General features: G+C 35.6%; 1 protein-coding gene across 4 annotated transcripts in view; it reads right to left on the bottom strand.

Moving 5' to 3' along the window:
• Positions 1-410: 410 nt before the first annotated feature.
• The window catches only part of RELCH (RAB11 binding and LisH domain, coiled-coil and HEAT repeat containing), a 67,998-nt gene continuing 41,879 nt past the window's right edge, over positions 411-26,529 (bottom strand). For 2 of the 4 annotated variants that reach the window (XM_025167729.2, XM_088130550.1), the window contains 15 exons: positions 26,130-26,294; positions 24,242-24,389; positions 22,103-22,259; positions 21,280-21,403; positions 18,887-18,935; positions 16,850-16,929; positions 15,303-15,409; positions 14,524-14,623; positions 11,288-11,370; positions 10,431-10,494; positions 7,058-7,196; positions 6,808-6,924; positions 4,057-4,145; positions 3,591-3,661; positions 411-2,706 (listed from right to left, as the gene is read on the bottom strand). In XM_025167729.2, coding sequence (XP_025023497.2) covers positions 2,586-2,706; positions 3,591-3,661; positions 4,057-4,145; positions 6,808-6,924; positions 7,058-7,196; positions 10,431-10,494; positions 11,288-11,370; positions 14,524-14,623; positions 15,303-15,409; positions 16,850-16,929; positions 18,887-18,935; positions 21,280-21,403; positions 22,103-22,259; positions 24,242-24,389; positions 26,130-26,294 — 1,614 coding nt within the window. In that variant the 3' untranslated portion in view covers positions 411-2,585. Of the gene's footprint in view, positions 2,707-3,590; positions 3,662-4,056; positions 4,146-6,807; positions 6,925-7,057; positions 7,197-10,430; positions 10,495-10,702; positions 10,786-11,287; positions 11,371-14,523; positions 14,624-15,302; positions 15,410-16,849; positions 16,930-18,886; positions 18,936-21,279; positions 21,404-22,102; positions 22,260-24,241; positions 24,390-26,129; positions 26,295-26,529 lie in introns of those variants that run through there. The other 2 variants (XM_025167732.2, XR_015793907.1) reach the window with 2 other exon arrangements.

The following is a 26,529-nucleotide window of genomic DNA, read 5'->3' as shown; positions in this document are numbered from 1 at the left end:
GACTCCCAGCAACCCATAAAAATATAGGATTCTCCAGGTTGGAAATCCTGACATCTGAAATATGCAAGAGAAGTCTTAGCTAATCAACTTGATGAACACAACAATAATTATGTCCCTCATGGGGCAGAGTAGTGACATATATGGTTGTTACTGCAGTGCTATGAATGAAAAGCTATAGTTAAATGGGACTGAGCAGTAGCTACAAGGGGAAATTGCAGCAATTATTTATATTTTTAAAATATATAACTATTTTATATAATGGGCTACATTATATAAAAAATGAAATGGGATGTATTTGATAAAAAAAATACCATCTTGCATGAACATTAAATGCTCAAATTGTAAATGGCAAAACCCCCCAAACAAATGCAAGATCACTTAAAATTCCTTAAATAAACATACAAAACAGATATGCAAAACATTTTATTTAATTCAAGAAAGAACAAGAGAATTAGCCACTTCTACTTCTTCTGGAATGCCCCAGCATTTCATTATCAGATGTTCTACTAAGACAGCATTTGCAATACAATTAGTACAACCGGCAGGTAGTGAAGTGAAGGAGAAGACCCATTCATCAACGGAGGTCAAAATGTGTACATTTGCACTTTAAATGCAAGATGTAGTCTTTTCCAAACATACCCTCTCTTCTGATGAAGATATGGTGGGAACCTAGGAATACTCCAGATGCAATTCAGGCCTAGTACAGTGAAAAATAGATGGCCTACATGATGTATATGTATTGCAGCAATTACTGCACTTCTTTTAGACAAATTTTAATTAATATTTTCCTACTTCTCACCAAAGAAATCCCAAAGTATATGATAAGGCAAACTTTTCCCAACCTGGTACCTTCCAGAGGTACTGGAACGCAACCTCTATCAGCTTTGGTCACTGGTGGATGGAAATGATGGGAATTTTAATCTAGCAATGGGCTAGATTAAATGGGATATTTGTGATATTGGTTTTCCAAAATGAATTATTGAAAGTGTGTTGACCACAAGTTCCTAAAGAGAGTAACAGCAGAAAAGCTATTCCTTTGCCTTGAAATAACAGTGGGGTTGAGCTTGATCATAAGTGTAACAGATCTGCTGATACCCAGACCAGGATTCCACAAGTGCCTCAAGTCTATCTTTTTGTCTCTACCCTAGAGACAAACTCTAACACAAAAGTAACAATTTCATTAAAATAGGCACAGCATTATGTAATGTCTTCTTTTATTTTTTAAAGAATGTGTATGTGCATGTATATTTATAAAAAGCATTAGTATGTGGAAAACTTAGAATTGATAAAAGATGTAGTGGACAGAGTTTGCATCTGGATTCTTATAGAGTTATGAAACACTGGGTGGGCTTAGCTTAATTCACCTCTAAAAAATGCTACAGGGATAGAAGAAGGTCAATACACTTGTAATTTTAAAAAATCAGGATGTTAAGAGGATATTTTATGGCATTACATTTAAAATTTAATAAATTATTGCTTTCAGTCACTGGTGTGCTATGTGGGGCGTCAGATGCCATATTTTCTTTCATCCTTGCTCTGCAAGACCTAAACCCAAATTAAACAAAATGCTAGCCAACCTCTTACCCTTGCAACCATCCCACTTGCCTGGCATCCTATAAATATGCTTATGCTATGTACTTCCCAGAATGTACTATGTCAATGAATTTTTAATTGGTAGCTAAGTAGATGTTGCTCTAGCATGGAAACACTACAAACTTTTGGGTTGTTATATGGAGAAACATGATGTTGGCTTGAAACATTTATGTGGAGCAGTATCACTGCTTATTCTAAGAAGGCAATATTAGACTCACTCATATGAAAGAAAGCTTCATTGAAATCAGTATGGCTTTCATCTAGGTACATATGATTAGGTTTGTACTATAATTCCTCCTCCCCTCACTGGGATAAACTGTCTTGCAGAAAGGTTAATACTAAGCTGTTTTATACACACTGAAAATGCCAATACATGTATGAGAGACATTTTAAAAAATCTGTTGTATTCATCTGTTCTGGAATAAACTGTAGTACTAGTAGTGCAAGGAATTCCGTGATACATTATATCCTCCATCACTTCTGTAATTCAAATATATAATAACTTACAAAAACAACCCAGTGCTGGTGGCTCTTACCTTTCATTTTAGAAACATTAAAAAAGCTCTTCATTACCCCTCTTATAACTTAAATACATAAGTAATCTCCACTTTTATTACTTTATAACTGTGACTTCAAATTTACATTATTTTAAGTACCATCATAACAGTTCCATGTATAATACAGATATCAGCCAAGAACCCATCAGGAAATTAAAAAAAACCCACTATATATAAAAAAATATGATGGAAAGACAAGAACACAGGACAGGGACTTGATACAGACTTAATTTAGTTTTATAATCAACCACATTTAGCCCCAAATTAAGAGATATGTAGCAATATTCAAGAGCAGTGCAAATATCTTTGTAGATTAGAGTAAAATTATACTACAAGAACGTAAGACGGAAAATAAAAAGACAAGTACTTCAAGTACAAGGAACAAGTCTTCATGAGGTCTCTCAGTGTTAATGTTCTTTACTTCTTAACTCCAATTTACTTCTTCCTCTGGAATACATTAGCCAGCATGGCACCTGAAGTGGTTAACTGGCCCATTTTATTCAGAAACTTGGTCTTTGTATCTTCACTCACAAGGCTTGCTGCAATTGACATAGAACTAGGGGGAAGGAAAAATAAGTTAATCTATAACATCACCAGTTACAATGATCTGATGTAGTTGGGCAAAAGACATCTGATGTGAGACTCTGAAAAACTGCTCCCAAAGACAGCAGTGTTAGGCTAAACAGTTAGCAGATCTGATTTAGTATAAACTGGCTTATTTACCCCAAATAAGTTTTTTTTAAAAAATTGTAATTAAAACAATTTGCCATTAAAAACAATAGAATAATGATTTCCAAATTTGAATGAGATTTTCCAAGATGCAAAACGTCACTGCTAATTAGGGCTATACACTGCCTCAGTAGGAAATCCAAGCCCTCTGCAGAATGACCCCATTGGGTAATTTTTAATTCACTCAAGACAGGATGAAGATCTGTAACTCAACCTGTTTCTTAGTTAAAATTCTCCATAGAACTGCACCTCTGGCATGTAGTTGGATGCTCAGAGTAAGATCTGAAGAGGGAAGGGGAATATTATGTGTAGGGATGACAGATTAATTCTCAAATCAGTGTATCTCTTAAAATCAATTGCTCCAATTACGGGTACCAAGAAACAAATGATTTTTCCCAACAAATTTGGATTTTCCATTACCTCCGTTAAAAACCAAACCAAAAGGCAAAAGGACTACTTCATGATTCTTTCATTACACTGGGATTTGCACAACATTTTAATAAAGTGCTATAGATTACTGATTTTCTTTTACAACAATTGCTTTCCAATTTTCTTCCCCTACAGCAGCCTACGATCTCTCACAAAATAATGCTATAAAAAATTATTAAGTGAATCTGCCTAGGTGATAAATGTTCTACTTTGATCACGTCATGCTTCATCAATAATGTTGCCCATATAATGCAGACAATCTGTAAAAAAAAAATGCCTTACCCTTGTGGTTCTTGAACACTCCTATTTTCCACTTTCTGTTCACACTCCTTTATCATGGAACTTAAAATTACCTAAAACATAGGACAGGAAAAATGTTCAGACCAAAGACAAGATTTATGACAACACATGTCATTCAAAGGAACACAATCAAACTTGAGAGACACATTACACTTCAACATTTTGCTAACATCTTAAGAATGCAACATTGATGACCGCAATGGTTAAAATTAATGAAAACTGAAATTGTGACATACTTTCATTACTAATGAGAACAAATAGTGATTTATTTTATCTAATAATTTAAGCATATTTTCTTATGCTTACTATATTTTCTTTTATCACTAATTTAATACTTGCATTCTTAAACTTAAAAAATTACTTCTAATGTTGGCAATTTTATGCAGAAAATATAAATTTCTGATGCCATTATAAACACTAAAGATAAAATGGCAGCTTCTATATTCACCTCATGTTCTGGTGAGAGACTTTCCATGTCATTTCGTAAACACCTGAGTCCAGGTAAGAAGTGACTGATCATTAACTCTTCTGAAATAACTAAAAGATAAGCAGTTAAGGTCTGACAAGTAAAACAATTTCTGGCTTGCCATCTCCTTCATCTCAAGTCAAAACTGGAAAATAACATGCAAAAACCATGGCATGTTTAGTTATTAAGCTTTCCCTTCAGAAGATTAACTGTAAATATTACAATTTTCCAGTCGTGAAAGCCTTCGACAATACATTACAATTTTATTTCCTTAGTAAAAATATAAAGAAAGCATCTGAAATAGTTATTGAGTTATTGAGAAATGCAATACATTTGCCACAATACAGTCTTAATAGGACAGAAAAAAGAAAGCATTTTTTTTTCAAATAACATAAAAGAAATAAACCAGTTCTAGGTATTGAATTTAGCTATGATTAAGACTTTATTTATTTAGAAAAAAAATACTTCATCCCTATCCAATGACTCTGGCTTATATCCAATAAAAAATGACACAATCCGTGAAAACCACCATAATACATAAGAAATCAAAATACATAAGAAATCAAAGTAACATAAAATCATAAATTAAATTGAAATAACCAGCAGCCCTATGAATAATACTTCAGACCTTGAAAAGAACTCTCTTTCTAAATACAAACAGGTGGGGACCATTCTAACCTTGGGGGACAAGGTATTCCACAGAGTATGTATATATGTATGTGTGTGTGTGTGTGTATAAAATTGTCACCGCCGATCTCGTTGAATGACTCTGGGCAGTTTATAATACAATTAAAATTAATTAAAATTACAAAATTCAATAATAAATAGAAAATAAATAGATCCAAAAATAATTGCAGTCACTCAGGGAGCGTCATCAAGGTGCTAGCCACCCCCAGGACTGGGTAAGGCTGTAATCACCTCACGCAAGCTAGGTTCAACACTAAGAATACCTGCCTTTGAACTCTCATCTTTCCTGAAGGAAGGGACTGGAAGAATTCTGTCTTGGCCAGAATGCACAGGACAGGCAGATTCTACTCAGAGAACAGTCCCACAGATAACCAGGACCCAAACTCAAAGAGCATTAACCAACATTTGGAATTTTACAGGGAAACAAGCTGGTGGCTAATGCAATACCCAGAATACAAGGGTATTTTGCTGAAGCATCTCTCACCCACCAGCACCCGCCTGCAGCATTCTGCACTGAATGAAGTTTCTTAGCAGTCTTCAAAAACAATCCCATATAGAATGTGCAGCAGTAATCAAATATTGAGGTGATGAACATCGTTGTAAGATGTTACTTCTTGTGCATGTTTTAAAAATATGAATTAAAAACACTGCAATTAAAGAAAAATTAAAAAGTTTGCAACCAATCTGTAGTTCAACTAACTATTGTTTCTTTACCTCAGATCTTAGACAATATTGCTAGTCTATTTGCCACAAGGTTTATAATTTCTTTCTCTTCCTCTACTATTTGGAGTGTAGCTCAAACTTCTGTCACTTGTGCTTCCTCTTCTCTTATCCAGAGCACACTGTGACCACAGTAGGGAAGGAGGGAGAAGGTGTATCACTTACTGTTAAGAGCCGGCTGAAAAGAGGTGGCTTGCTGGTTCTGCTACTTTCTGAAACTGCAAAGAGTTCACATGCCATAGTTTGAACAATACCGATATGGTGTAATTTATTTTTAACATAATTTATTCTTTCTTTTTTAATTGATTGTTACTATAGTCGAGGGCTTTTACAGTAGGGCACTTCTACACTATGCCACTAGCCTTCCTCTCCATGCAAAGCAGGATTCTTCAGTCACCACTGAATGTCTATGAAGGCTACTTCTCAGCTACCCAGAGCTCCTTCCAGCCAGCCAATGAGGAAGCAGCAAAAACAGGAGGCAACCAATGTTCTAGCTTTGCCCTTCATCTCATGGCATTAGCTTTTTATTGTGAGGAGAAAGAGCCACTGTGTGAGGAGCAGAAAAATGTTCCTCTGTTTGGCAGAAATATCATAGGGGCTTGGTCTCCTGGAGGGAGGGAGGAATCCTAGTGGCAGGAAGAGGATGAAGTGGGAGATTCCCACCAACAGCAACCTGCCTCTTTCTCCAGCTCCAGAGGAAGAGGTGAAACTGAGCTGAGCTGATTAACTTTAGCTTACTTTCACTGAACTCTTAAAACTCCATTGTATCATGGGGAGATTCAGAGGAGTCACTGATCTTTGATCTATGTGTGTGAAAGGACCCCAATGACAGTGCGTATTCAAAATCAATGTCCACAAAACGCTGGTCACACTTTGTAATTGGCTGAAGTTTACAACTGCAAAATCCTGCCTGCCTTGAAGAAAGGGACACTATCTTTTTTGATGTCACAAGTTTAAGAACCATGGAGCCTATGGATGGGAATTCTTGCCTTCCTTAAGATTTGAACTGTTGGGTAGGACAATTAAGAATGTCCTTAGCTTTTAAGAATGGATCAGTTTCAGAAAGTGGAAAAGTATCTTCATCCGGAAGAGCCCTTGTACATCTGCTGACTCTGAAGAGCAGAACTTGTTGTGGCCACTGCAATGTAGGTTCCTTTGTGCAATTATTAAAAGCTGTTCAATTTATTAACACCTGCCTTTAATATTCTCAGCAAAACCTGATGGCAATATTACATGTCACTCAATATCACAATTTGTGAAGAGATGGAATATTTTTCAATGATTTGTACAAATACCAAATTACAATTCAAAATCAAACAAGGATACAACAACAGGAGAGTGCACTATAGGCTTCAAAGAGATGAGTAGCTATGTCCAGTCGTTTTGAGTCTGCAGATTGCTGGTTATTAACCAAGGCAAGTTTATGCAAATGTGGAAGAACAACTGGAAAGAGGAATATTTGGAAAAAAAACATGATAATCAATAATGTCACCAGGAAGTATGCAAGAATGAGCTATAATAGTTGAGCTGCAACAATGAAAAACAGATGTCTTTATATTTTGTTATTAGAACTCACATTCATCTCTAAATCTTGGCTCAGCATTTGGCCCGACTCTTCCAAAGGTTTTTATTATTTCGGTGTGTAGAGAGTGTTGGTCTTGGTACTGGGGATCTTCCAGAAAAGAGGCCAACTGCATTTTTACTCTTTCCAAAAGCTTAAAAAGGAGCATATTATAAGATATGAAAACTATTGTAGGAAATAAACAAAATTAATAACACCAAAAGAAAATAGCTTTTAATATTTACCTATTTTGACCTTAACATTATCAGGTTTTTATTGTTGAAAAATCCTAGCATTAATACTTTTATCATAAGCAAAAAAACCCTCTAAACATCTTTGTAGAAAATCCTGCTCCAAAATGTATGCGCTTTAAAAAATGATCCTGACTAATGTCCCTTGAATACCCGTTTTCAAATTTCTAGATTCAACTAACCCCAACAAAACATCAATATGTAATTAACTCCACAGTACAAATGTATATTTATGAATTTAATCTAACCTATTACTACTTATTCAGCATACAAGTATGAGTCAGTACAAATGTTCAGTTCCATTTCCCCTACTATGTTATTTTAGAAAATAAGGAAGAGGCTGAAATTATACAAATGCAAACTCTGCTATTTTTTTTTCACCATTAGAAACAGCTTTATTCATTAACTTGCAAGGTTTTGAAAAATATGAACTGCCCATTCAGTGATTTTTTTTTTTTATTGAATATTTTAGGAAATAAACTTTAAGAATGAAAAAGTTAACAAATTCCTTGTTTAGTATGGCTTTATACTAAAATACTTCCACATTAGGCTTCATACATCCAAACCAGAAAAGTAAACTGAGACTTGGCCTACATAACCTTGCTCTGTACTATGTTCCTTGATCTGCATAATACTGCAGTGCATTTGAAAGAAGCCTATCTATCCCAGGTTAGCTTCATTAAAAATAGGCTGTAAGGCATGGAAGTTCACATTCCTTGGACATGGGACATTTCTCCTTTCTATATTATGTATATTAGCCTGTAAGCCTGAAGATAAAGATTCACTTTGAAAAAGCACATCAGAAACTCTAGACACATACAGTAATATGTTACAAAACTTTTATTTTCAGTTATTTGCAATGTCATAATTTGGTGACCTTTATCATTTCAAAATTTTAATAACTCTCGTATTATATATAGACTAATCTTCATATAGTGAAAATGACATGGGGAAAAAATGACCAGTTGGCAAGGAGTTTGCCCCATCCTGATAACTATGATGCCCTCTTTGAAAGCTCAAGTTGATTCAGAATGCATATGAAGCTTTTCATAAAGGTATGATTTGCTGCACGGCATGAGTCAAGTAAAACCTATAACATCCCTGAAAAATCTGTTCAGGAAGTTCTTTAAGGGCGAATGTGTGGGGATTACATACAGTCCTGGCCATATACTATCCTGAATTTTTTAAAATCAGCTTTCAGACCTGGGCATGGGATCGAAACAGCATTGATCACATTTGTGGATGACCTCAGGTGGGAGCAGGATGGGGGTGGTGTGCTTTTGATACCATCAATCATGGTATCCTTCTGGACTAGCTTTGGGAGTTAGGAGTGAAAGGCACAGTTCTGTGCTGGTTCTCCTCCTTCCTCCGGGGTTAGTTCCAGTTTGTGTTAAGGGGTGGGAGAGATCTAGCCCATTGCCCCTTCTCTGTGGTTCCCTCAGGGCTCACCATTCTCCCCAATTCTATTTAACATCTACATGAAGCTGCTGGGTGAGGTCATCCTAATGATGATGATACCCAGCATTATACCTCTGCCCCAGGCCAAGTGATGCTGTGGAGTTTCTGTTTTAGAGTTTGGCAGCTGTGAAGGTCTGGATGAGAAGAACAAGCTTCAGCTCAATCCTAGCAAGACTAAGTGGCTTTGGGTTTTAGGGCCCCATGGATCCAGTGTTTTTCCATCTTTTGTTCTGGATATAGTTGCACAACACCAAACAGAAACAGTGTGCAATTGGGGTCCTCAAGTACTCAGGACTCCTTTGAAGAGCAGGTGCCAGCCATGGCCGGGATGGCTTTTGCATAGCTTTGCGCACAGTTGCACCCTTTCCTGGACTGTGAGGCACTGCTCATGGTCACTCATGCCCTAGACACCTCCTGTGTGGATGTTCTCTATATGGGGTAGCCCTTGAAGATTATCCAGAAGCTGCAACTGGTCCAGAATGTGGCAGCTCAGGGAGCTATGGGCACACTTTGATATGCCCATGTTATCTGTGTTTATGGTTGGAATTCAAAGTGCTGGTTGCCACCTAGAAAACCCTTCATGGCAAGGGTTTGGATTATTTGCAGGACCACCCGTCTCTTGTTATTTCTAACCATCCCACTAAGTCTAACAGGTGGGCATGCTCCAGGTCTCCTCAATTAAAGAATGCCATCTAATGGTACCTAGGAAGCAGGCCTTTTCTGTCATAGCTGTCCTCTGGAACCATTCCCCTGCAGGCCTTTCAGAAAGCACTCAAGACCTGGATGTGCTTTAGGGCATGGTGGTTGGGAGATTAGATGGCCCATGAGATATTATTGTTACTGTTACGTGTTATTGGGTTTGTTCTCAGTGATCATTAGAGATTTTTATGCTTTTACTCTTATTGTCTTTTTATTGCTTTTAATGTGTTGGTAGCTGTCAGGAGTTGCATTTGCAAGATGGGCGGCTATAGAAATCAATTAAATAAATGAATACTTACTGTTCTAGGCAGCCCACCAAACAGTTTGTGAACAGCCCAGAGAGTAACTGGGATGAAGATTAAAGCACATGATGAAATCATCCTCATATATCGTTTCTCCTATTTCAATCATGTACCCCACTCACAACTAAGTGGGACTCTATCAAGGGCTGAGTTGTGAGGAGCAAACTTATGTGATGGGCACTCAGTACAGATAAAAGAAGACCAAGACTAAGTCTGTCTGGTGTATGACAAAATGGAGGCAAGGACCTTGCCATCTTGGTTGTGTACCCTAGCCATCAGTGGGATACAACTGGAAGTGTACATGTAGTCCTCCTTAGCGACTGCCTCACACAGCGACCATTTGCAGTTACAACAGTGATGAAAAAGTAACTTTATGACCAACCCTCACATTTACGACCTTTGCAGGTCTGTAAAGCGAAGGAAAGCTGAAGTAAGATAATAAGTACAGTCACGGTTTCACTTAGTGACAGCTTCGCTGGTCCCAATTGTAGTTGCTAAATGAGGACTACCTGTATTGCACACTGCTGTAAATAGCCCTCTGGAATGAAAAAGTTGCTCATTTTAATTAGAAACTCTGACAAATACAGACATACTGAAAACTCTTTTTTTTTTAAATAGAGTTCAGTTGTTATTGACTGTAAACTGGGATTATCCTAATACAGTACGCAGAAATCCTACCTCTCTCTGAGTGACTGTTTCCATGATGGTCCCAAAAGCAGGAATTGTAGCTATCCTTACAGAGCTAGGAGTAAAACAAAACAAAACAAAACAAATACTCAGCTCTTAAAAGTAAAATAAATTTTAATTAAAAATAAAATACTAATTTTGAAACTCCATTAAGTTAATAATTTCTAGCAGTGACAGGAATTAGACCAGGAAGTAGCATCAAAATTAAAAAAAACAGAGAGACACACAGAAAGATTAACTCAAGGTCACAATCAGAAACTCACAATTCAGGATCACTGGACAAGGTAACAAGGGCCGGAGCAACCCGCTTGTCAACTAAGGCTTCACGCATGCCTCGAAGAGTCAGCTGTAAACCAGTCAACATGCAATAAAAATGGTTTTAAACTGGAAGGATAACTAAGTTAGCTGTGACTGAGGATGGGCAGGCAGAATCACCAGTCTTTCTAAGTTTAGTCACCCACACAAGGCATTAAAATAGGTAAGGACTCTCTTCATGCTTTAGCATTTACTGGCAGTAATATATTAGTGAAATTAGCATCCCTCTTCAGCATGGAAGAAACAAACAGCAGTATGATGGCATCTGAAACTTGTTCAGACACTGAAAAAGTTATTATAGTTTTGTTTCAGAAAGAATTAACTTTAATGTTGCATTGTTTTTTCCAACTATTTTACTAGTTAGTAGTGTTTTGAATGAGCTTGAGCTGCTTGTAAAAATATTCTTTAGTTGCTAAAGATATTGAGTATATTTAATACTTAATATATTTTTTAAATATATATGCATTCTGATGGTTTATTTCTTGACAAGTTGTAAGAGGGAGCTAGTTATAGAAGACAGTTGGGAAACTTACATTTCAGGGTCACTGGAGAGAGTAATGAGAGCAGGAACAACTCTCTGAGCTACCAGAGTTTCATGTACCCCCTTCACCAACAGCTGAGTGGGCAGAGCAGAAGGGTATCACAGGTGATGCACGGAAAGAGCGAGCATAGTATCATGGGAAGAACAGCATAACCAAGAGGAAGAGAAACACAAAAAGCAAACCAAAATTAGAAGCAAATATCGCTACACTAAAGTGCTCTTTTAATATAACTATGCAGAAGGCATGATGAAAGCGTAAGTGGCCCAAGCAGGCAACACAGACGAACTGTAGAACTGTTAGGTGACAAAACAACAAAAGATCCTGACAGTATCCTCAATGTTAGTGTTTCAGTTTCAAATTAATGGAATGAAGTTTATAAAGCTCATTCTGGCTGTCTTGTTATAGTTCTGCACAAGAAACAGTTATTCTCAAATGTAGGAGTGTTGTCATGTTCACTGGAGAGTTATGTAACTGATTCCATATGAAGAACAGATACACCAAGGACTCCAAAACAATTCTTGTGATTTGTGAGCATAAACTGGGCTCTACTGCCACTACTAAAAGATAATAATTTGAAGGGTGGGCTAAAAAATGTAGAAAATGGCAACAAATTCTATTAGAGTTAAGCTCTTGTAAGACTCCCATTAGTACAGGGCTGGCATTTGAGTGTTAAAACCTGACTCATCAAACTCGTGTGTTGGAATATTTTAATCCTAGAAACAAACCATCCTTTCTGTCTGAAAAAGGGCATAAACTTGATTTTAATTATCTGTGTTTTTGTAGTAAGGATGTCTATACCGGCTGGGATTCTGTAAGGTATAATTGTAGAGAGCAGCAAGTTGGGAAAGACTTTACTGGAAACCCAAAGGCACGATTCTGACATGATTCCTATTTACTATCATTAAGAGTGTTTCCATTAGCTTTTTAAAAAATAAAATTTCTTTAACCCTAACTATAGCTTTTAATTACTTAGTAAATGTATTCCTAGGATAAAAAGAACTTAAAGTTCAAGCTTGAAATAGCAAGAAGACTTACATATCAGATAATCATGAGAACCTGAATTCTCATTTTAGAATGTATTTTGATTTTAAGATGTAATAGTAAGACATATTGACAGAAAGCCATAATGATTACTTGTCTTGTTATAAACCAGGGGTGGGCACACTTCAGTCTTGTATAGTTTTTGCTTTTATACTATAGCATTGTGTAGATCATTAATGTGTTTAATTTAAACAGCAAGAGTACAATTTCAGGATCTCTAGCGACTAAAAGTATAATTAATTCATATTAACAGAACTTGAATCCATACTCTTGCATCATAAATGCCTGGCTATACCAGACAATGAGCCACCTAGTCCTGCAATCTACGTAAAAATCTAAACACTCAGCAGGTAACAGGTAGTATCCTACAGAACCATTGCCCACCCATGGTTTTAACTCATGCACTATAACTGAGATTCAAGTTGATGTTCTTACTGTGCATGGATAGTGTTCAAACCAGGATCAAATCTGGATCAACACAGAATACTCAAGATTATGTTCAATTTAATATAAATGCATGCACACACAAATTCACAAACCAAAAACAAAAGGGAAAGCTAGGTAAAAAAACAGCATGTTAGTTTATACCAGCATCAGATACTTGCATTTATTCACTACCTAATTAACCCTTTATATAATTATATTAGAGTTAATTACAGATGTATATTGTTGCTATTTCGGCTGAATTATAAAAAGGAAATACATATGGCATATGAAATAGCATTTATACAACTTTAAAAAATTAACTAGAAAAAATTGATTCTGCGCAGATTCATTTAGCCATTACAATTCTCATAGAAAAACAGCTTAGATGAGGAAAGAGACTCACAGGATAACAACACAGGCTAGCCTCTGGGTATGTTTGAAAACATAAGCACAATTCAAGTAAAGATTCAGTTTCCAATACTCCCAAACCAGGTCATCTTATTATCAGAAAAAAATATGTGGCATAACAAAATAAAACCCTGTTTCTAACCTTATATGCTATATTTACCTCAGTTCTTTGTCACCTGCAAGTCTTTTCAAACCTAAATGGCCTTACAAGCCACTTATGTGCAATAATATATTGCTAATATTTCTACTTAATTTCTTATCTTGAATTCCACTGCGGTGAAAGCTTAAAATTAAAGCAATATCACTGTGCTTGCAGGAAAAATGGCAAGAAGTCACTTATGTATTGGTCATGATCAAATGATTTATTTTAGGGCATGATAATGCTTCAAAGAACATTCAAATCTGTTCATTAAAGTCTACCTTCCCACTAGAATTTTCAAGGTGCTACTAAGGTGACATTGTTAAAATCTGAGCAGTAACTTAAAACAAGCGGATAATCTGATACAAAGCTAAAAACAAGTATCTCCATCTTATTGCTTGTACATTTTGTTGCATGGTCAAATCAGGGATCATAAACAGTTTATGTACCCCTTTTGTTTCAGTTCTATGTACCACCAGTAGCAATGTCAAGTAAAACAAGAAAAACATGCTGTTCTTTTCCTTACTTAATATTTATTTTTAATCACAATATAGGCAATTTCAGATGTTATTACTGGAAACAATTCCCTGTTTTTAATAGACAACGTCCAATTCGCAAGGTATTTACAGTTGATGGCTGGTTTGAACACTGAATTCAGCACTGAAATGATTTCTCATAGCTAATGGAAGTTTCTAAGCATGCAGTGCACCAATTCAAGTCAGAAATAAAACAGTCTAATTTTGCTTGTTCCCCTGAAATGTCTCACAAGGACATATGACACAACAATACTTAAAAAAAGAAAGAAAGAAATGAATACTGAAAAATTAATTTCAAACTATAGGGTTAACATCCTGCTCCATCACACAGTGCACAACTACTTTAAAATGTTTTAAAACAGAATACAACATTAAAATGTACTTTTAGGAATCTAAATATATTAGCTGAGATAAATGACTATTTTTCCTTATGCCCAAATACTTCCCTTTTGATAGCATTTTTAACATAACTGGTGCCTCCATGTAAAAAAGGATGTACCCTGGAGCCCCACACTATATCCTCTTGACTGTAAGGCTTCTCCTGTCCCACATCCAGGGTCTTTGAGAAGAGAGGAATTAAATGGTCATAAGCACAGGAGATACCCAGGGAAGGGCAACTGGTATTTCTTGAGGGAGTAGAATTATTAATATCTAAAGTATGTTCAATAAACACTTACCTCAAACATTCTGGCAGCTGTACACCGAACAAGTGCTGAGGTATGGACAACTCCGTACCATAATACAGTTAACAGCAATTCATGGTATGCCGGGTTTGCACTAAGAACACAAAACAATCAGGGCTGAGCTATAAATAGTAATTTGCTTTCAAACAACTCCACTTATTTTGCACTTTCCCTTTCTCTTCAAATATTTTCTCAAATTTTCTTTCTCGGTGAAGTCCTTAACTAGCCTGAATCCTCAGTCTAAACAAACACAAAGTGCCTGCAGTTACATATTGTTCACATTCAACCCCATTTATCACCGAAAGTGTATTTTGAGTAGGAGATTTTTGGAGCAAACTTTTAACTTTCCTAAATGTTATCATGCAGGCACTACATGAACAAGCAGATATGAGTCTCGTGTAGCAGGTTGATCTGATATTGCAAATTTCTAACTATTTTTCAATATATTTTTAAATTAATATATTCATTTGTACTACTTATCAAACTAGTTTATTATTATTCTGAAGCTAACATATAACTTTTTCTTCCAATTAAGTACATACTGCTACTGTATGTCAGTGTACTAAAGACTATAAGGCACTCCAGCATTTTTTGCTGGAGAAATGTCACAAAACCTAACAGTATTTCTGCCCTGCAGAGAGATTATACAGAAATCATTTGATGCAAATATTTAGGAGCAGAATTCAAAAATTTTGATACTAAATTCTTACATCGGAAGCCATATGTAATGGATAACCCCTTTATACCAGTTTTAATCTTATAATATACCTTACCCTAATTCCACAAAAGATGCTTTTAGGCTATCAAGGGGAGCATGAGATAATGAAAGCATAGTCATTACATCTTCTAAAAATCCTACTAACAGCTTGCGGTCTTCTTCCTGAAAGTAGAGGTTTAAAAACATAAATTTAAATTTCCCATCCTGTATCAGGAAGTGGACCACATTCTAAGTTTTTAACTAAAGGAAATCTAGTAATATTTTGGGACCCATGTGTCAACCATGCCCTTTGATCAGGAGATACTATGCCGGCTCTCACATCTTCGCTCTATACTGTATCATGACCCCCGCCCCCTGCCACAAAATACCAAACAATTAGTCAGGGAATAGTAATAAATGATATTGTTATTTTCACTGAATCATCAGTCAAATTAATATAGGTTGCAGTCATTATATCCTTAAAGTGTGAAATCAGCTGTATGTAAAAACTCATAAAACATACACACATAGAATGCTTGCAAACTAGCAGCTACTACATGTCTTGAATAACAGTAATTATGCATCTATTGTTATTTCCATATTTATTCTCATGTCATGTTTCTGAAATACTGAATGTTTCACTTTGACTTAGATTCTTTTGCCACATTTGTCTTTCCAGCCAACCTTGATATTTACAGAAGTTAAGTTTTGAAGTTGTATATTGATTTGGTCACTTCACTTCCCTGTTCCCTTTCCTCTGTTAAACTGAAAGTACATAAAAATGATCAAACCCTCCCTGCAGCTTACATCAAATACCAAAGTCCACAGTTAAATGAATAGAGATTATTGTTTGTATCAGTTTATATAACTAATGGCTTGATCTAAGCCTGTTCCTATTACTAAAAGGGATACTGCAAATACAAATGCTTTTGCTTTGTAATACTGTAAGTACTGACACTTTGTTGAAGTATAGCAAATATTGGTGAATCCAGCTTTTCAAGAGAAAAAAGTATAATACAACATCAAGGCTTTCCCCCCACTTGAAATAGAGGGGAAAGGACTTTGATAACAACATTATATTGTATTTGTTAAAGGAATGACATCCATATCAGAAAATATTATCTTTTTATATAAAAGAAAAATACACTTAATACATAAGGCCATCCAACTCCATAGTGACTCTGGATAGATCCTAATGTAAGTTAATTTAGCTTATAAGCTAATATAGAAGGAACAAGTCCCACTGAATTCAGAGTAGAAATATGTAACCTTGTTAAGAAAGCTCATGGAAATAAAGTTTTCTATTCCTTGCAGTGATCTGAAGCCACCACCCCCCCAAAAAAAAAAATCTTGACAGTCACGTCTGAACATGACCTCTTTAATATGGTAAGATGGAGCGTGCAGGGTTAATGAAGCTGTGAAAAAAATAGGCTAATCAGGCAAAAGTATATTTAGCGGTAGCTATAAAAGGATGGAGAAATCTCTTTCTGTATACTTTTGAAAGTAATATACTTTAGGATCTAAGGCAATGCAAAAATATTCCTACACTTAAATTTTATTTAGAAGTTTTAAGTAAAGATAATTATTCTCTTTTTAAATTCGGAATTGAAGAACATGTTTTACCTGGATATAACAGGTAAGTACACCTGTTGCGTAGATAGGAACTGTGGCTTTTGTTAGCACTCCGTTCCCTGCTGCAGCATCTGAAATTAAGAAATAAAGGCATAGAAAATATGGTTTTCAGGTTGATGCACATTTACATAATATTATTACCTAATATTATTAAAAATGCCCAGTCAAATCATGGGCTGTCTTTCTACTGACCCAGTTTCTACTGCTACAGATCTAAGCAAGAATGAAAAGTTTGATCAAAAGTGCTGTGAGAAAAAAGTTAGCAATACTAATTCTCTCAGTTAGATAAAGTGGTGTAACAGTAATTGTATTTTTGTCATCTAGCTTTTTGCACAAGAAACAGTTACACAGATACAGGTCTAGAAAACAGATAGTATTCTCTATTTTATTTGCTTAAAGTGTGCTCTTCTTCACTAAGTACATTTACTCCCTTAAAAAAACAGAAACCTAAAATCCAAACACTGAATTTGAGGGCATCCTGTATGTATTCTGGGTTCCCTGTGTACACATGCTACTTTGGGTTCCCTGCGTATTCTTACATTGAAAATATGATGGTTTTACCATTCACAATATTAAAATATGCCAAAAACACAAATGACTCATAATTTATGCAGTAGTAAATTCCCATTACTTTGGGAAACAAGCTAACAATGAAAGAGTCAGCCTCCTAATCACATGAAAAGCATATCCGCACTTTTATATTTAGATCAACTTATCAGGTTTTTAAGTTTTTTTTTTTTGAGTTATTACAAGAGGAATTTGGACTGCCTAAAATTGCCTATCTCCCATAACATCTGCCCAGCTGATTTGATCCTGCAAGGATCATATGCTCCAGGTTTCTTCAATTAAACAATGTCATCTATTGGGACTTCGGAAACACACCTTTTCCGTAGCAGCGTCTGGGCTCTGGAACAAGGTTCCCCTTGAGATCCAGATGGCCCCCACTATGCTGTTGTTTAGAAGAGCCATGAAGACCTGGCTCTTCACCCAGGTCTTGGTGAGAGAAAGAGAGACCGCTCGCTTCATCATGCTTGCCATCTTTTGTCTTTATCTTTTATTGATATGATTGCAATGTCTTTGATTGTTGTGAGATGCCCAAGTCATTGAGAGTCAGACAGCATGCAAATTTAATAAATTATTATTTATTGTAAAATAGTAGCATATACAATTAAAATATCTCTTGATTTTGTAACTTGGGTCAGATGCATGAGGAATGTCTGAACTCCCAAATTATTATTGGTATTGGAAAGTGTCTTGGACAATCCCAAGTCTACATTAACTTTAAATAAACAATTAAGAAGTATTGTTAAGTAGCATATTAGTTACTTGCTAGAACTCGCTAACCAAGTGTTGGATTTCTATTAAGAAATCAATAGCTAAAAATCTTAAGTAATATTTATTTATTTATTCATCAAATTTGTCACCGCCCATCTCGTGAAATGACTCTGGGCAGTTTACAACTAGATAAACTTTCATTAAAATACAACATAAAAAGTTCCTTATAATCTTAAACTGAAATAATTCAAGAAAAGATTCTTCTTCAGGTTTACCGGATACTCCAGAGAATGTTTAAAAATGATTGACTGCCAACCGCATCCTCTTGGAATAGGTGAGGGCGCACTTATTAATATGATATGGGCTTGTCCCAATATCGCCCCATTTTAATTCATCTAATGTTCAACTAAATTTGTTAATAAGGTGTTATAATGTTCAATATAGTTTCAAGGTGTACTTTTGAATTAAGTATCAAAAACATGGAACTCATCACTGTACAAATATTTATTTCTTTATTTCTTAGACTAATACCTCATCTTCCAGGATTTATTAAGCATGGGGCGGGGGAGTGTTTTATATATTAAAACAATAACTTTTTTCAAAAAAGTATTCATCCAGGTACTCTGTTGTCCTTTATTGAAAAAAAAAATCAATTAAATCGTGTTCCAAAATCTTATTTATAAAAGGGATGGTCCTGACATTTCCTTACAATTAAGCATATAAGAACAAGTTTATAGGAAAACAAATACCTACCGATGTTCTCTTCAGAGAGCCGTAAAATTTCCTGGAACTGTGGTTTTACCTAAAGCATGGAACAGAAATCAAAGCCACCATTTTACTTTTCTTTAAAATTGTAAGGCATGATGTGATTATTGGACATTAAATAATACTGCTTTAAGAATCCTGTAAAATATTTCTATCTATATTTCCCCTCATACATTAAATGAACATTAATTTAAGGAAAGTAGAAAGAAAATGTCTAGAAAAAAGAAACAAATTTTATTTTATATTACAGTATTTGACTTTTCCACTTTTTGACCTGGAAATCAATGGCTTTTTAATAAATCATTTGCTATTTTACCTGAACCATTGCTATTTATTAAATCTTGGAAAACCAAGGCTGATATGTACAGGTAAAATATTAACTGAAAAAGCTAATTTGTAAATACAGCACCATTAGTAAATTTAAGGTTATAAAAAACGCAATCACTCTCACCAAGTTGTTTAAAATAGAAAGAATCAGTTTTAGACATCCAGGTGATGCAAACAATTGCAGAACTCACCATGTGATCAGAGTCAACAGCCTCTCCTCTTCATAAATCATGTGTAACCTAGCCAAAAACGTGCTCAGTTTGCAGGAAGGCCTTGAGTTGCATAACTAGAAGCTTCCATGAGAGCTTCAACTCAGTGCAGCATTTGGGGTTGCCTGGAAGGCTTCATGTGTATAACTCTACATGTGAAGACTTCCTTGTTGCAGACAAGGAGGAAGTTGGACTGAATCTTCACTGATATCACAGTGCAACTTATGCAGGAGAAGGCCTTGGTGGAATTCTGTGCTTGTTTTTATCACCTAAGTGTAGCTTTGGTGATGTCACATTACACTAAAAATTTTATCTCCATGGAGTCCTTAGTGCTCTCTGAGATTGGTTGTTTGCTTGCAGATGTTTCATTTCCCAACTAGGTAACATCATCAGTGTGAGTGAGTGTGGGGTTTGCTTCCTGTTTATATACAGTAGCTTGCCCTGACAGTTTTGGTAAATCAACCATCAGTAGACACATAGAAATAAACCATATTTACACACCATTCAAAAGAGACATTAAAAAAGCTAAGAAGGAAACAAAAAGAGAAACTGACTCTGGGCCAGTCACTCTCTCTCAGCCCAACTCATCTCAGAGGGTTGTTGTTGCATAGAAAATAGGAGGAGGAAGGAGTACTAGGCATGTTCACCGCCTTGAGTTATTTATAAAAATAATAAAGGTGGGATTAAAAAATCTTTAAAAAAAAAAAAAGACCAGAACACATCCTCTCCAGCAGCTAACACTCAGATAAGCAGGGATTAACACCAGGCAACAATCAAGCAGAAAACAATACCCTAATCAAGGGACTACCAAGGAGAAAACCACACCCCCACCAAAACTGGCAGGACAAGCTACTGTATATAAACAGGGAGCAAACTCCACATTCATTCACACTGATGTTACCTAGTTGGGTAATGGAGCGTCTGCAAGCAAACAGACAAGCTCAGAGAGCACCAAGGATTCCACAGTTCAACCGTGAGCTACAGATATTCTCTTCTATTGGAATTTTATCTCCAAAATATTATGTCCCCAATCTTGTTTATAAAGAAGATTATTTAGCTTTAAATAATCTTATTTAAAACTATTAGTTTTCTCTGCAATCTGATTCAATACTAACAAAAGGAAAATAGAAAAAATATTTTCTGTAACTGATTATTGATTTTAGAAGTGAAGAATGACAGTAACATGAAATAATAGGCAATCACATTCAGAATGTTTTAAGAACATTTGGTCGGTTGCGGATCTGTTGCTGTTCTAGTACTATCCACTGAAATATTTGGTAAGCGTTGTTATTGAAAAGCTATCCTTGCAAGGGAGAATATCCTGCCTTTCCTCAAAGATCTGGATAAGAATGGAAACCATGGAAGAATTCCCTATTCTTATATAAATGGCTGCAGATACGCGAACATCTTTCACCAAGGTTGTTAGCAGGTAGAATATTGATGCTTTCTGTCAATGTTAGCATGTGTACCAGTAAGTGCAAGCTAGTCTGAGTTTCTGGCAAGTCATGTTGCATCTATTGGATTTTAATTATATACTTCGCATTAAATAGATAATTGCAGGGTAAAGTGAAAAACCATTAAAAATGTTAGCAGACACATTTTCTAATGGTGGTGAAATAAAAGCATTTAAGGTCTATATGCTAGCATAGAAAAGAAAATAATTAACAGGAAAAGATAAGCAAACATTAAGCAAAATCATGATAAAATTCTCTGTGGTATCCTTATTAACCGAAAAAACTGCCTGAAAGAAGGAAAGCTAATTGTCTCTTAAGTCCTTTCTAAATCTGTAATTCCATGTTATCATTCCACTATCTATACAAAGAGAATTGTTACATTTCATTATACCTTTGTATTGGTGAAGATTTTTCCAAATGTTCGGCAAAGTCGCCAGAAAAACCTTGAGAATTCATGAACACATGCTGTTGAAGCTACATTGATTTTGCCAACTATTTCAATAAGTTGAGGCAACCTGAAAAATCAAGGTTGAGATTAATTTGATTTGCACTTAACAGATTTGCAATATGTAAGCAAGCTGATTCTTTTCCAGGAAGATTCCACTGTTCTTGGTCTTCAGGCACAATAATGCTACCTTAAATCCTTTATTTATAATTTTGACTTGATTACAAATATAAACTTATTCAAACTTGCTAAAAATTAATTGAGATATATTACAACTGTTATTTATAAATGGCAATAGTTCCACTTGTATAGTACCTGATAAAATTACATGGTAGTGTCCATGAAGTCACCAGGAGCCAACCATGACAATGTGGTCAGTATTAAGTAGGTCTATGCAGAAAATTTCAAATTTGAAACAGCCTGAGTTCAGAACAGTTGAGTTTGAAATTGAATTTGGGTATCATAAGTTATGATACAACCATTCCAGAAATATCTAGAGTTTGAAACATCAGTTTAAAATTTAGATTGGAGCATTTCTGGAATGGTTAGAACAGTGTTGGAAAATGTCTGCCAATGTTGGAATACATTATCTGAATCTAAAAGCAATGGTTTTGAATTAAGAAGTTTTAAATATGAAAAGTTTTGCACACCACCAGTAGTAATTTGAAAAATGGTAAAACATGTTATAATATAGGTTGTCAAAGACAGACATTAAAAATATTATTTAAGAAACATAATTATCAAATGGGACAAAACAGGGGGAACTCACAGTTGATTGACAACCCATAGTAAGGTATCCCATCCTGTGGTACCCTCATGTTCTAACTGGTAATCATAAAGCTGCAACAATACAGCTAGTTGTTCACGACTTCCGATTATAGTGGCCACATCCTGCAGAGGTGATATAGGTCTTGGGAACCTTGTTACTGAAAGCAAACAACCAAAAGATTTATCTTCGATGGATCCAATAAGTATTAGGAAGAGAAATAATGGGTATGATTAATTTTTAATCATCCATATTTATTCAATATGTATCCCAAGCAGCACCAATAAAGAAAGGATGGGTTATTTGTGTTTCTTGCTGGCTAGGACTTTTATTAGTCCTAGCCAGCATGATTAATGATGAAGAATGAACAGATTTAAGTAACAACATCTAGAGAAATACATAGTTCCCTATCCCTTGAATCAAAGATATTATAAATTGTATTTAATATTGTTGTTTCCTAGGGACCTGTGGTTTTAGTATCAAATTTCAAAAGAAATATCTAGATTTAAATCCAAATATTTAGTTAAATTTCACTTCATTTCTACTAGCTTTTGTATACTGTTGCCTTGAAGATTTAGATACTGTAGTGTGATCTATGTGGATTTTCCTGTGAAGAACATTTACCAGGCTGCACCTAGTAACCAAGTGCTAAATCATTCTCTACTTCAAGTTTTACACCTATCTCAAGTGTAAAAAGATAATTACAGGTAGTCCTTGGTTAACAACAGTAATTGGGACTGGAATTTCCATTGCTAAATGATGTGGTCATAAAGTGTGATGTCATGTAACTGCACCGCTTAGCGATGGCAATCCTGGCAGTCCCTGTTGCCACCGTTAAGTGAGGTTTGCAAGTCATTAAGTGAGGACCTCCTCTCTACTTCCTGCCAGCTTCCAACAACCAAAGTCAGTGGGGCAGCCAGCAGGAAGTTGCAAGTCCCAGGCGGCCTGCAAGCAGGCTGGCAGGCGGGTAAGTGGATGCTGCTGAGTGGGGGAGGGTACGTGGGTAGCTGGGGCAGTATGAGCATGGTGGGGCTTGGGGAGGCTGATGCTGGGTGGGGGAGACTTACTTGAGCAACTTGTGACCTTCCCTGCCAGCTTCCCCACTGACTTGTGGGAAGCCGGCAGAGAAGGTCACAAATGGTGACCATGTGCTGCTGCAACCATCATAAGTACGAGCCTGTTGTCAGGTGCCCAGATCATTGTCACATGACTGTGGGGGTGCTGGGACAGCCAGAACTTCAAGAACCAGTTGTAAGTACCACTCATTCAGGCTGTTGTAACTATGAATGGTTGCTGAGTGGTCATTAACCAAAGACTACCTGTATATCTTATCTCTAGGGTCTGATTTTTTTAAAGCAAACCCAACAACATATAGCTTTCAGATATTGTTGAACTAAAACTCTTATTTTTCATCACTGGCCATACTGATTAGGGCTGACAGGAGTTGAGTTCAACAATATCTAGAAGGCAACACTGATATGAAATCCTTTTGGATATTTACCATTAAAGTATACTAAATTGCTGAGATCCTTATCAATATAGTACTAGGAAAAGTATATCTGAAATACACTGACTGCAATCACACATAACAAAAATCTAGAGGGTTTTAAATTACTAATTGCAATCACCTGTTGCCAAATCAAGAGGACTAGTGTCCTTTTATAACATTAAGAAAACAACTGGACCTCTGCATGGTTTTTGCACCAGGCAAACAAGCAAGAATTTAAAAAAGAATCAGAGATAACAAATATTTCAGAACTACTCAATTCAATGTCAATACATCAACCTTGGCTGTTCTCAAAAAGCTCAAGAGGATTGCATAGGAAAAAAAAAATACCAGGTTTCAGTTAAACTGATAATTTTAAAAAAATTCCAGAAGGAGACAATGAGAAACAATATTTATATTGTAACTCAGAAAATCACATGGATGTGTCCATGCAATCACTAGATGTTGAGCTCAACTCAAAGAAGATTTTATCTTCTGGTAACATTGGAAAAATATACATTCTTATTTCACAAAGAAACACTAGAATTTCTAAACTAAACAGAGTGAAAGATGGTTGAACAGCTTCAAAAGACACCAGCATTTTTATGGTATCTTATTTCTAAATAAAGCTTTACAGAAAATATTGAAGCAGGTACCTTCTATCTGTGGGACTTCTCCCTGAAGCTTAGCTTTGTTTGTAAAGGGGGCATTTTGCAACACCAGTGCAAAAAGAGATGGAATCAAGGATTGTAAAGCAGAAAGATACATGTGGAGTTTATGTTCATCCAGTCCATGTTCACCTTCCTGAAACATATGCCAGAAATCAAAGTTAAAACTTGGGTCTACATAGCCACTCAAAAACATTTCCTAAAAACTATTAGAAAAAAAATATAGTCAGTGGATCAGTCAGTCCTTTATTATGGTTAATGGCCAGAATTCCACTTAAAGAAGGTAAAAATTAAAACTAACAAAATAAAATATTAAAAAAACAATATGATTGATTATAGTAGGTTTTACAAACAATAAAAGAAAATTTGGCTACATTCAAAGAAACTCAAGTATATTGGCTTGCTGACAACTGTACATAAAAAAACCTGAATGACCTGGAAATTTAGTCACTAAGGGGAATATAAAATGTAGCTGTGTATTTTTATAAAATGGGCAGTACAACAATATATGGATCATATTTTCAACTACCCCTTCACCATAAGGACAGAGTCTTAAATAGTGACAGATTTTCCAGAATGTCCTTCCAGGACAGCTTTTGGAAGTGTGTTAAACATAATAGGGTACTGCTGTCCTAAATCTAGCGATCAATATTTGATTTAAATAGCTTGTTGCTTTAAAAAGGTAGACCAGTTACTACCCCCCCCCCAAATCCCAAACCTCTGGAGAGGGCCAACAAATCCAGCTGCCTTTCTACATGTATACCCCATTAAGGCTTGACACCACCTGCTTATAGTACGTCAATAATATGACCTGTGAAAAGCCATAAGCCTGCAACTTGTGATAAATTAATCTTCTCCAGGTTGATTCAAAGTTATCAGCCAGGATAAATGGTCATAGTTCCACAGGAAAGAACAGTAGCTTCAACCAAAATGAAAATATACATAGTCATATGCTGATCTCCATTCTAATCACACCAGCTTTATGACAAAGGAGTACTTTAGGCACATTTTGCACCATTTGGAAAATAACCCTTAGAAATTTAGACTACTCTAACAGGGCAAAAGAGCTACATGGCCTTAAATGGGCATCAAATAAGTTGTGTGTAAACTTTTGTTGCAAATACTTTAAGAATGTATACATATAGTTGAACCAAAAGATTTTGCATAATGTTCTCTCTCACAACACCAACTATTAATTAGAAGCTGCACAATTGGGTTTTTTTTTTGCCTTTTTGAACATTTCAACTTTATTATTATAACTTATTTTACAAACCATTTTGTGATCTTGATGGATTAAGAGTTCCAATGTAGCCTATCACAGGCATGTTTATCTTCCACAAGGCTGCTGGGTCATGTGATTTAAAGTTCAGATCATGACGGACTAAATATAATAAAACTTTAGATTCTACTGAAAAATAAACTTGGCACTTCAAATCTCCTCAATATCAATATGAGTAAGAGAAATATGTATTCTCATCACTTTAAAAATATTCACCTCTGCTTGGATCGTGGCTATTCTTATTTCTATATATCATGCAGAATTCAACATTCTGCCTTTCTTTCTTTACATGTCTGAGTTATCAGAGTTCAAGCATCTTAGTCTACTACAAATATCAAGCCTTCATTTCTCTTATCTGTCTTTCCACTATTTCTACATGCATCACAAATTATGGTACAAACTTCAGTAGGCAACTCAAACACCTTAAGAAAAATGTTTAGCAAAATAACAAACAAAAGGATGATGACACTGCCCATGAACAATTATGTCAATACATCTGTGTCTTGACGTAAAAGCCCCACAAAGCTATATGACTTATATTAATTAAAACTTGTTTGTCACAAATGAACAAAAATATCTGACTCATTATATGTTTACCTTGAGTAGTCTTTCAATTTTACTAAGCAAAGTAGGTATAAGATGCAACTGTAAATTTCCTAATTCTGTAGTCCAAGCAGCATAAGCTGGTAAAAATACTTGATGAGTTGCACCAACCACTCGTTCTGAGGGATCACCCAATGCTGAAAGTAGCAGTTCAAATCCCTGGCAATACAAGGAAAAAAAACCACACAGAAATTTAGCTTATACTGTATATACTACATAACCAAATACCAGTAAAATTTTATGGACATTTTAGGGGGTTTAGTTGTAGTTACATCTGCAATTCTATGCTGTGGCCTTTCCGAATGGAGAAGCAGGAGGATATAAGAAGCAGAAATAAGAACTCTGATCACTTTGCACCTTCACAATCACAACTGGATTCTTTGATACAAAACAG

This window comes from Python bivittatus, unplaced genomic scaffold, assembly GCF_059951505.1.
Source record: "Python bivittatus isolate LINGU-HERP-01145 unplaced genomic scaffold, Pbiv_v1 ctg000840_np1212, whole genome shotgun sequence".
NCBI classification, from domain to species: Eukaryota; Metazoa; Chordata; class Lepidosauria; order Squamata; family Pythonidae; genus Python; species Python bivittatus.
The sequence above is the reverse complement of the archived record's forward strand: the minus strand, read 5'-3'. Positions and strand labels throughout refer to the sequence as shown.